At 48.4% G+C, this 12,430-nt stretch overlaps 1 protein-coding gene across 1 annotated transcript in view; it reads right to left on the reverse strand.

Annotated features, from left to right (window-relative positions):
• Positions 1 to 12,430, reverse strand: part of rimbp2a (RIMS binding protein 2a) — a gene marked incomplete at both ends in the record, with an annotated part of 184,490 nt that overhangs the window by 85,268 nt on the left and 86,792 nt on the right. The window contains one exon of the mRNA XM_084324949.1: positions 294 to 344. Within this exon, the coding sequence (XP_084181075.1) occupies positions 294 to 344 (51 nt within the window). The remainder of the gene's footprint in view (positions 1 to 293; positions 345 to 12,430) is intronic.

The raw sequence follows: 12,430 nt of genomic DNA on the forward strand, positions 1-12,430 counted from the left end.
GACCCCCATTTAATCCGATTATGTCCTATTGATCCCCAAAAGACTATGTCCCATTGATTGCTATTTGCGAAGAAGAGAACAAGATGTATTTGGATCATAGTGGACAGATGATCAGAATATCCATGCTAATATATGTTGTCATTGTACCTATGATCAGAATATACGGTATATAGACCAAAACACACAGTGTTGCATGTTATAGTAAATGACATCACGCATGCAACCAAATCCGACCCATGATGTTATTGACTATAACATCATATTATATTTGTTAGTCGTTCCACATACTGTACCTCTAGCACGTGCACTGCTCCCTCATGCTCTTTTTCTGCCTCAACCTGAGCCTGTAGGGAACACAGAGACACACACACAGAGACATAAACACACAGAGACACACACAGAGACACAGAGAGACAGACACACACAGAGACACAGAGAGACAGCAACACAGAGACACACACAGAGAGACATAAACACACAGAGACACACACAGAGAGAAAGACACACACAGAGACACACACAGAGACACAGAGAGACAACAACACAGATACACACACAGAGAGACATAAACACACAGAGACACACACAGAGAGACACAGAGAGACAGAAGCACACAGAGACAGGTGACACAGTGATCAAAAGTCGATGGAGCAAAACTGATCCAGCAGGTTGATTTTATTTTATTTTATTTGACATTTTAAAAAATACAAAGATTCCAGAAAACATCAAGGACAACAACAACCTGTCAAACCAATAGGCAGGCAGAGTAGATACAGCAGGTACAGTAGAACCCCATTAATCTGAACTGACCAGACAGATGTTATTTCCCCCCTAAAAGAGCTATTTCACCTTGCTGTTGCATATCTAAACACATTATATAATACATACAGTATATAAAAGTACTGTGTGCAAATATTTCACTTTAGATTAGATTAAAATGTATTGTCATTATACAGTACAAGTACAGTACAACGAAAATACAATTGGCATCCAATCAGAGTGAAAATGTAACAGTAAAGTGCAATAGTAATATACAATGCACAGGTGATTAAACTGGGTATTACCATAACTCCTCAAATATACTGTAGGACGGGTCTTGTATTTACCTCAGCTGCAAAGAGCACCAGGCCTTTATTAGAGAGAGGCTTATATAAGAGGCAGGCCTTAATTTCACAAACTGGCCAATTGTAATTGTGATTGATTGATTGATTGATTGATTGATTGATTGATTGATTGATTTAATTTAGACATAAACATATACAGATCACATGAGTATTTGCTTTGTCAGGGTGAAACTGTGGTGGATTAACGTAATTCACACACTGAAGTTGGAACTGTCTATAGGTTGCGGGGTCCGGGGACGATTTAGCGTGTGGTACCTTCTCGACTACCTCAGTCGAATCGAGTTGCATTGATATAGTAACATGCAGTAGCTTTAGCTAACGCTATCATAGCCATCATGATCTGTAATGCCAACTGGACAACGCCAGCCCCGCCTGCCAACGCCATATAGATAGCGAACGTTAACGTTTGCAAACAAAGCCAACGTCATCCAGCCGACACCACAGATCTAGATATGACAACGTTAGCTAACGCTAAAGCTAATGCCAACGAGAGGGAAACGTTAATGTAGTCAGTGTAGCGGGAGGCAGCACTTAATTTGCATTGGCAAGAGTTTATCTCATTCTATATCACGGCACGAAAAATTTAAAATAAACTTTCTTTTGCTACATTGTATTGGAAGCCGGCCTGTATTTGTCTGCATGTATCAAACCCCCGGCTTATATAAGAGGCCCGTCCTTTATTCGAGTACCCTCCACTATTAGAGGATTTACGGTAGTCACAAATATTGCACTTGAAAAGAGCTTTGCAATGTACTTTATTGAAACATGTGTGAAGATGTGTTTTCACATATTTCAATAATATAAACACATCAGTCAGATGCGTTCAGTGTGTTTGGACCTTAACCCTTGCAACAAAACATCATGGCATTTCCAAAGAAATATGATGGTATTTATTTCCATAATCTTTTTGTCACTACAATGATGATAGTGGAAAAACTGAAATCACCATCATCAAACTACCATGATACCTTTTTCGTAAAGGGATAATAATAAAAGTCCTCGTTTCCTGAGGGGTTCTGATCAGTGAGGTTCTACTGTAGCTAACATATTGTCAAACCAGCCAGCCGCCACTGGTGCACTGGTTGATCACAGCTGTGAGGAGATGACAGCCTGAGTGTTGATACGGATGTCACTGATTACGCTTCGAGTGCAACAAGGGTAAAAACTCTTCTCTATGCAACAAACCTGCTTAATTTGCACTTTAGTGATGACCAGAAGTTCGTCTTTTGTGTATTGTGTATTGTATGCCTATGTTTTTTTTTGTATAGTTATCTGAACTGCTGACTGCAATACACATTCCCCATCTGGGACAATACGGTACTGAACTGAACTGACACGGCTCTGAGAGTCAACGCATAATCACTTTACATCTCAAGTTTCTCTGCTTTACATTTTATTTTACTTTAATTTAAAATGTTAAATATTCTATGTGCTTTAACCCTTCTTTTGCATTCGGCCATACCCCCCTTCCCATACTATTTTCGGTCTAAATTGGCCGGTGTGTTTTGCACAGTGATATCTCTGGAACCCTGTATCCAATTTTGATGGTTGATATCAAACAGTCAAAGCAAGTAGAATCAAGGGGTGGCAGACAGAATGACATTTCATGTTATAATTTTGCAGTAAGTTCAAAGATAGTGTTTACTGTACATTACTGTATATTATAAAAATGCTTGCCATGTAGGCTGTGTTTACTGGAGATGGAAATCCTTTAGTTAGTGTTGTACCTGAGATTCCTCCTGTCCCAATTATGTATGGGATGTATTGATTTGACAAAGGCAAAGGCAGAGCCTCTCTGACAGAAATTCACCTAATCAGTCGCCTACTCATTGTGTCAATGAGTCAAATGAGAGCAAGGCACAAATATATATGCATGAGAGGGGCATTTAGAGCGAGAAAGTGGGAGATTTTTCTTTCTCGAGGGGCACAGAGCTTGCACCTGTGAGAAGATATGATACATTTATATCATTGCAACGCGAGAAAATGAGAGGTTCCCGTAACTTAGAGTAAATTGTTTTGTCTGGAAGGTGTGGGGGGACATAAGCACAAGAAATGTACGTGTGTGTGAGAGAGAGAGAGAGAGAGAGTGTGTGGGTGTGTGTGATAGAGTGTATGAGAGTGTATTCGTGTGTGTGTGTGTGTGTGTGTGTGTGTGTGTGTGTGTGTGTGTGTGTGTGTGTGTGTGTGTGTGTGTGTGACGTGTCTGTGGAACGTGGCATGAACTGCCACTTACCAATGCCCGTGGCCATCTTATGTCGGCACAACAACAACGCCAACGTCAACACTGGACTGAGCTTAAACTGCAAGGGAAGCTTGCTTGTCTCCCTGCCGCTGACCACTCTGTCTCGCACGCAGTTTTTAAAAATGTAGCTATTGATGAGAGCATCATCATTTTTACTTTAAAAGCTAGGCTACAGGTTTTACCATCAATGCTCAACCTTTCCATCTGGTTCCCTGGCAGTCATAGCCCACACTGCATACACCATGGTCACGAACAGACAACAGAAACCATGTCTCACATACTCAATGGCTGTCATGCATACAAAGGGCTCTACATTTGTAGGCATGATAGGATCGTGAACCTGATTGCAGACAGTGTCAGTTCCACATTCGGGTCACCTGCAACATATAAGCTGTATAAACACACCAGTGTGAAGCCATATATGCTCAATCTGTGTAGGGACAATTCACTGTTCTCTGACATTTCAGCAAACACCCCCGATGTTGTTATTGTTAATGAGAATAACAGAGAGGTTCTCATCCTGGAAGTTGGTTGCACGTTTGACTACAGTCTAGAGGAAACATTTACAACCAAAATGTTAAAATATCAACTGTTAGACCATACCATTTCACAACTCGGCTACAACTGTAAACTTTTAGTCTTCATATTTGGAAGCCTGGGTCATGTCCATAAGTTGGGTGTTAGAGGCCTTCAGTTGGCCGGTCTTCCGAAGAGAAGAGCCAAACAATTAGCAAAATATTGCTCAGTGTCAGAAATTATTGGCAGCCGGGCAATTTGGAGAAGACGCTGCTATCTGTACCCATGAGCTGTGTGTTGATTGTCAGGTTCATCATCCGTGTGAGTCTGTAACTTTGATTGCCACTGTGGCACGATTGTATCCGAATAATCCCACAATGTACAAGTGCACTGTTAATATTTGTGTCCTTTAAACCTTGTTTTTATGTGGACATAAATAAAATATTCTAAATGTGTGTGTGTGTGTGTGTGTGTGTGTGTGTGTGTGTGTGTGTGTGTGTGTGTGTGTGTGTGTGTGTGTGTGTGTGTGTGTGTGTGTGTGTGTGTGTGTGTGTGTGTGTGTGTGTGTGTGTGTGTGTGTGTGTGTGTGTGTGTGTGGAGATGTTTTCCATCTGCAGGATGAACATAATATACTCATACCCATTCATTTTCTATGGCGGTCAATTCTGACCGAAAACATCATAGGTGTGTCACTGTTGAATAAATCACTCAAAATTCAATGCAAGTGGTGATCATCAATTGTATATGTTCAGAGGCCTAGTGTGGAGGATAACATAAGATCTTTAGGCAATTGGATGAAAAACACAATATGTATGATTACAAAACGAAGTCACTCGGTCAGATTTGACCGGAAACGCAAGAGAAGGGTTCCATGCTCTTATTGTGTAATACACTATTAGTCCTCTAGAGGAAATAGCCTTTTAACTTATTCCCACAACGAGTTTACTCGTTATTGGGAGCCGACGCTTGAGCGCCAACAACGAGTATACTCGTTATTTGATAGTTTTTCCTTTTTTTCCGATATTTGTATTCATTATTCATCCAGGGACCTTGGTGTTACCATAGGGAATGAGTCTGAGATCGCCAAAGTGCAATACCGGCCGCATCAAGCTAGACGGCGGTATCAAGCACCCTTTGAAACCTTGTATCATGGCCTGTGCAATGGTCAAATGTCACCGGGCTCACATTTCTTCATCGGGCCAGTCTAGCGGTTCTCCCGGTTGCATTGAATCGAGTCAAATATTCCCGATCCATATGTTGTGGTGGGTTATGTCAGTGCTAGAACGGGGCCCGACTAATCCCCGGCAGTCAATGAGTTAACATACCCCTCTGTGAAGAACATACTGTATTTGCATTTCACCACAGGAGTCTGAGCTCATGGTGGGGCTTTTTGTGGTGCCCCCTAGAGCAGGTCGGGGGTTATATATTCGTACTGGCGAATCGCGTCTCGCTCTTTCGCTATTGAGATATACCTCATCTCCAGTACCTACTGTACTTCATTAACGAAAACAATGCACCCATGCACTTGACCAGGCCCCGCCCCAGTGTCTCCCTATAAGACACCGGGCATTGGTCACACTCGCCCTTCCTCTTTTTCGTTTTCCATCATGGACGTGCAGTGCATTCCATGAACTAGCTGTTGATGAAATGCAGAGAGTAATTGAACAATGTTGGGTTTTCGCCGGAGATTTGCCAGCCCCTGGAATCTTCTCGGCACGTTCTGACAGCGCATCGGGCCTGTCCTGGGGTTTCCTCATCTTCTGACAGCGGATCGAGGGACGTCGCACGGCGGCTAGCTGTCGTGGCTAGGTCGCGCCCAGGTAGGATCTGCGCCACTAGGCATAACAATGCTGGCGTTAGTGATGCTGCTCGAGTTGTCCCGTGAGACAACCGAGTTGTGTATTGGCGCAAGGGGCAGGATATCTGGGTAAACATTGTCGTTTTCCCGGTTATCCTGGAGCGCGCGGCTAACACTATGCTACGATGCTGGGTTACTGTTCTGTTTGATTCCCCGCTGAGGGCTGTCTTTTTAAAAAAGGTCTTCCCTCCTCTTAACCATTCATGCTGACGGTCAATCGGTGTCTACTGTTGGGAGTGTTGACGGGGGCTTGTTTACCTTTTTCATGGGTGAATGGGCTGAGGCCTAGGGCTGGTGTGCTTTTTGTGAATATTATGTAAAAAATGGTGTCTGGTGGCGGGGCCTTAACGTTATTAGCTTTGACCTAGCCGCAAGCTATAACCGCAGGGAGGGCTAGGATGCTGTCAACGCTTGTTTACAGACATCTTGGTTGGATTAGTCTCCCTTTGAGGGGGTGAGAAGTTTTTAAAATAAATGTTCCCTCCTCGGGGCTCCCCTCTCCGCAGAGGGACTTTGGTCTTTCCGCCGGAGCGCGGGCGTTATTTGACCTAGGCCCCCACACCTCCTCACACCGCACAGCCAGAGGTGAGAGCACAGCCTCGCCAGCGGCTGTGGCGAGGCCCTCAACCAGCGGCCATATTTCCCCCGCCTGAGGTACCCTGGGCACAACGTCAACAGGTGACCGCAAGGCCGACAGCCTTGGCGGTCAAGGGATCGGCTACATTAGACGAGCACGCCCTAAAAAAACGTCGCCGTCTAGCTGTGTGCAGCTCGCTCTCCGGTCACTCCCCCCCCCCCAACACCAGCGGGATAAGGGGTCTGATTTGTTTCCTTTGGCTGCGGGCCGCATGTTTTCAATGAAGCGCAATCGGCCCCATGTTTCGCTTCTCATGGGGACAGGGGCTGACACCCAGTTGATGGCTGAGACTCGGTCTGTCCGTGAGAATGTTGTGCTGTCAAGTGGCTCCCACGCCACACGTTCTGCGTCTGTGTTTGGTTGAGCCTGGTGTTACGTCTGTCAACTACAAAGGTTGTCAGCAGGGGGGCTCGAGACCTCTTGAGGCAAACAGTGCAGGTTCCCCCGGCCTCGCCTTCGCCATGCCGGGTATCACGTTAGTGCCTCCCACTCCCGTAAGCCGGCAGTGGTCTGGCAGGCGCGCGTGATTTGGGTGGTAGTAATATCACTGCAGGGCTACGGTGTGTAGGAACCCACCCTATCGGGCAGTGTCGGGGCCTCACACCTTGCATGTCCAGCTGTAGAACAACTCCTCAGCTGTCCATGCTGGAGGGGTGTTCAGTGGGGGAGCTTTTGTCACCTAGTATGATGTCAGCTTCCCCCGTATCAAACTGGCCCTTTCTGTCGGGGTCCCCCCTTGGGTGCGATTGCCTCGTGGGTAGTGTCAGGGTCCGATGTCCCGACTCCACGGAACGCTCTGCTCGCACGGTTAGCGGGTCCAGGGTTGGCTACGCACAGCGGGCGGGACCGGGCCGCCTATCTACAGTTCCTAGCGGACCAGCGCCAAATGGCGGCGGGTGCGTTTTGGGAGTATCATCACATATGGCTACAGCAGTACCATGTGTCGAGGTGGATGGAGAGAACGCTGAGGCGGGGACTTGTGTTTACACAACCCCACCCGTTTTCAGGTTTGGTACAGACCCTATGGTCAGGGTCAGCAGCAGTGACAGCTCTGGTCAATGAGATCCAATCTCTGTGGGCGAAGCAAGCCATCGTCATGGCGTTTCCTCCCAGTATTCTCTGGTGTCAGACCCATGCTGGACCTGTCCCATGGAAGGTTCAGCATTTTTGGACTGTCTCCCACCTGTTGAACGCTGTCAGGTGGGGGCCTGGTTCTCCTCCATATACCTGTAGGATGTGTATTTGCATCCCCGATCTTCCATCCTAGGGCTTACCTACGCTTCCTTTGCAGGGTTTAGCGTATGCGTACCAGAGGCTGCCATTCGGCTATTCTCTGGCTCCCCGCATCTTCACCAAGTGCGTGGAGACCGCACTGGGGCCTTTGCGTCGTCAGGGGTTACGAAGTGTATTCTGCCTTGGATGACGTTCTGGTCCTTGGCGGTCAAGGTAGATCGTCAGGTCTCATACCAGGCAGGTGGTGGAATTCCTCACCAGCCTGGGGTTTGCTGTAGACTGGAAGTAGAGTACTCCTCTTCCCAGTCAACGGGTGGAGTACTTGGGCTTATTCTAAGCTCAAGGTCTATATGGGCATCCCTCTCAGAGCATGTTATCGACATGCTTGGGAGGTTCCGTCCTAGGACGGTTACGGCGCTGTCCGTGATGCGCCTGCTCTATATGATGGCATCTGCTCATTCCATGGTCCCTCTTGGCCTCCTCTTCACCTCATGAGGAGGATACAGAGGTGGTTTTCCAGTATGGAAATAGACCCGGTGAGAGGCAAGTGGAAGCGGCTAAGGTTCCCATGTCAGTACTGGGGGACCTCGCCCTCTGGGGTCCCCATGGGCAGCACACTGTCACACGTCACGGTCTTCACTGACGCCTCCCTCACTGGGAGGGGGGCGCGTCGGGCCAACGCAGTAGGGGGCAGCTGGCAAGACCATGCTGCCCGGTCTGCGCTACATTCAATGTGTTGGAATTGAAGGCAGTCCTTCTGGTCCTCAAACGGTGTTTTGATCAGGACGGACAACACAACGTCAGCGTCGTATATCGACAGACAGACAGGGAGGAGTACGCTCCCCCCGTCTGCACCGGGCGGCGGTCGGCTGGCTATGGGCCAGCCTGAGGGCTCTCCACATCCCCGGCAGGGTGAATGTGGGTGCAGGTGTGATGTCGCGGGGCGGTCCTCACCCTGACGAGTGGGGATTACGTCCGGACATAGTCGGGCAGGTCTGGGACCAATTCCGTGGCCGCCCGGGATTCTGTACGTTTTCCCCCCCATACATCTGATAGGTCAGTTGTTGGTGCGGATATGTCGGGAGCGCAGGACCTTGATCCTGATCGCGCCAGACCGGGGCACAGCTGTGTGGTTCCCGGTCCTGATCCAGCTCTTGATAGCCCCGCCGTGGCCTGTTCCTTGATCGTCGCGGGCCCTCTCTCAGGCGCACAGGTCTCTGTGGCAGTTCCCTGTGCTGGGCCAGCCGCTGATGGTTTGGCTGTTGAGAGGGTGAGTCTGGAGGGGATGGACCCTTCTGTGTTCGACACCATCCGGAATGCGCATGCTCCCTCCACTATCGCGGTTTACGCGGGTAAGTGGCGTATTTTCCAAGAGTGGTGGGGGCTTGGACCCGGTGTCCTGCCCCCTGGACGCTGTCCTTTCCTTCCTTCAGTCTATTTTGGATAAACTGTCAGCTTCGACGGTGAAGGTATATGCCGCTGCTATATCTTCTTGTCATGTGGGGTTTGAGGGCGTTACGTTGTTCAGCCACCCTCTTGTGAAGCGTTTCCTGCTTGGCGCTCGGCGCCTTAAGCCGGTGAAACGTTCTCTGTCTCCGAGTTGGGACCTCCAACTGGTCCTCGGCCGGTTGTCTGAGGCCCCGTTTGAGCCTCTTGAGCAGGCGTCTTTGGAACAGCTGTCTTTCAAGACTGCATTCCTGCTGGCCATCACCTCCGCTAAGCGCGTGGGTGAGCTGTGTGCTCTCTCGGTGCTGCCTGAGTGCTTGTCTATTCGTGTCAATAGCGGTGCGACTCTGAGGCCTAATCCAGTCTTCGTGCCAAAAAATATCCGGAGCTCTTTTCGCTCCAGGGATATTGTGGTTCAGGCGTTTCATCCGCCTCCTCACGCTGGTGAGTTAGAGGCGAGCCTTCACCTGTCGTGTCCAGTCCGGGCTTTGGGGGTTTACCTCAGCCGGACTTTGGTCTTCAGGGCTACCGATCAGCTCTTTGTTTGTTACGGTGGCTCTCGCGCTGGTAAGGCACTGTCCAAACAGCGCCTGTCACATTGGTTGTGCGAGGGCATTGCCCTTTGCTACACGTTGGCTGGGCTGGCCCCCCCTGAGGGTGTCAGGGCGCACTCCACTCGTGGGGTGGCAGCCTCTGCCACCTTGTTAGGGGGGGCCTCGGTGGAGGACATCTGTGCTGCGGCCTCCTGGTCCTCCCCGGGTCCCTTCGTTAGGTTTTACCTCATGGACATGACTGGGGGTTCTGTCTCCCAGGCGGTTCTGGGGTCTGGGACCTCCCCTGCGTCCCGCCTTTCGGTGGGTTAGCAGGGGTGTGTGGGTGTGTGCCACGAGGTGATGTGTCACACGTGGTCCCGCCTGTGCTATGCGTTTTTAGGGGTCTCTAGTTCCCTCTTTTTCGCACTTTGGTGGAGTTGACTGCCGCCCCCTCTTCACTAGGAAGGGGGGGTGGACGGGACTCCCCTCCCCCCTGGTGGTAGGGCTTGCGGGTCCTCAGGGGGTACATTTGTCAGGCCACGTGTCTGCTCTGTCCCATATCTCAATATGGCGAAAGAGCGAGACGCGATTCGCCAGTACGAATATATAACGATAGGTTATGTATATAACCTAGTTATATGAGTACTGGCTGAGCGTCTCGCTCTTAGCGCGCCCTGAGGTCCCTTGATGGGTTTTTTCTTGATGGAAAACCTTTTCCCGAGGAAGGGCGAGTGTGACCAATGCCCGGTGTCTTATAGGGGGACACTGGGGCGGAGCCTGGTCAAGTGCATGGGTGCATTGTTTTCGTTAATGAAGTACAGTAGGTACTGGAGATTAGGTATATCTCAATATGGCGAAAGAGCGAGACGCTCAGCCAGTACTCATATAACTAGGTTATATACATAACCTATCGTTCAGTGTCTTGCTCAAGCACAAGGTTGGGCACCTTGGTCGTCACTTGTGAGTGGCGGGACAGTGTGTCTACCAACCATGCCACCATACATACAGTGGTACCACCCATATCCATGAAACCCGTTAAAAACCACATTGTATACTAAATAAATTTAAGATTTGTCTTAATTTTTTTTATTCAAGGTTTTTATCTCACAGAGGCAACAGGCAAACCACATTGAAGGTCTGGTGCCCACAGACAGCGTGAGACGAGACCCAGACTGTGTGAAATTGCTTATCTTGGGCGCAGGGGTGCAGTCGTAATATCAGAAGTGCCTGTACTCTGTTTAAATGACGCCACGTGCACGCGCGCTCCCGATGTGCGCATGCACGCTCCCGTGCGCGCATACATGTTTCCTCGCGTGCGCACAGAACAGATGATTATTATGCATAAATAGTAGGAAACATGTTTGTATAGGAAATTACTAGTTTTAGTTTAGTTTTTGGAAATATTGCATTGAAATAGAAAAGCTGAAAAAAGTAGCAGGATGTAGCCTTCAATATATAAAGAAATTATATTGTCAACAGATATGGTTGAAAAACAAACAATGTTTTAAATGTAATTGTAGATACAATATTGTAGTTACAATTTCTTTAATTGAATTAACTTAAACTAGAAAAGTAAATACAAACTAAATTAACAATGTAACTTACAGTTTATAGAAGGACAGTTTCCTTCTGAAGCACAACTTAATGTATCATCCTTCCAATCGGGACCATTTGTCACATGGTCAGTGAGAACAGTGAGAGTTCCACAGCTCAAGCAAACCCCCACCAATTGGTACAGGGCTTGTATTTTGGTTTTGCTCTCGTTCTTTGTTATGCTATTGGTATCCTATTGTTATGCAAAGACTAGGTGATAGATAAGTTGCCGGTACTTGGCACACGGCGCGACGAGTCGAGTGAAAGTTGTGAATGCATTTTTGTGTGTGCGCGCATGCACGCGCATGCACATCCGTGCGCGTACTTCTGCTCAGAAAAGTGCTGGGACAGCGTGGTACCGCGTGGGACCACCACTGCACCACTGCTTGGGCGGATGGGTAGCACAGTGGACTAAGCACTCGCCTAGCACCGCAGAGACTCTGGGATCTAATCCAGCCGTCAGCGGTACCTCCGGCTTGGTCAGTCGTCCCTACTAACACAATTGGCAGTGTTAGCGGGTGGAAAGCCGGTGGGGTATGTGTCCTGGTCGTTGTAAACTGCAACTCCTACTGGTCGGTCAGGGAAGGGGATCTGGGGGAAATAGTGTGAACCTCCGCACATGTTACGTTCGCCCAGTGAAACTCCCCGCTGTCAGGTAAAAAGAAGCGGCTGGCGACTCCACATGTATCGGAGGAGGCATGTGGTAGTTCTACACCCTCCCCAGGTGGACAGTGGGGCAACGACCGGGAAGGGAATTGGCATAACGACTAAATTGGGACGGGTGAAAAATACAGAAAGCCCAAAAATAAATAGAATACAAAATAAATTGCTTATCTTGTGCTGTATAATTCAGGATCTCTAAAACGTTTGCCATTGACTGCACATCTCTAACTATGCAAGATAAATATGTGCCCCAATAGCTGTGAGGTGCTGTGTCTGGGAGAGGGAGAGTCCCAACAACTCAAACAGGAAACCGTATGGGAGGAAGTGTATGTCTGGTTGAACATAAAAGCGGATGGGTTCAACGGAATGTGACATTAAAGATGGAATTCAGATCAAAACATGAAAGAAGAGAAAGAAATTGTGTTGGGGAAAGTACACCGATTACACACACACACACACACACACACACACACACACACACACACACACACACACACACACACACACACACACAGGGGGCGAAATTAAAGCCCGCCGCCCGCCAGGGGCGCTCAGTTTTTACCTTTGGCGCTTGCCACTGAGAGC

Source organism: Notolepis coatsorum (genome assembly GCF_963971535.1).
Source record: "Notolepis coatsorum genome assembly, chromosome: 11".
In the NCBI taxonomy this organism is placed as follows: domain Eukaryota; kingdom Metazoa; phylum Chordata; class Actinopteri; order Aulopiformes; family Paralepididae; genus Notolepis; species Notolepis coatsorum.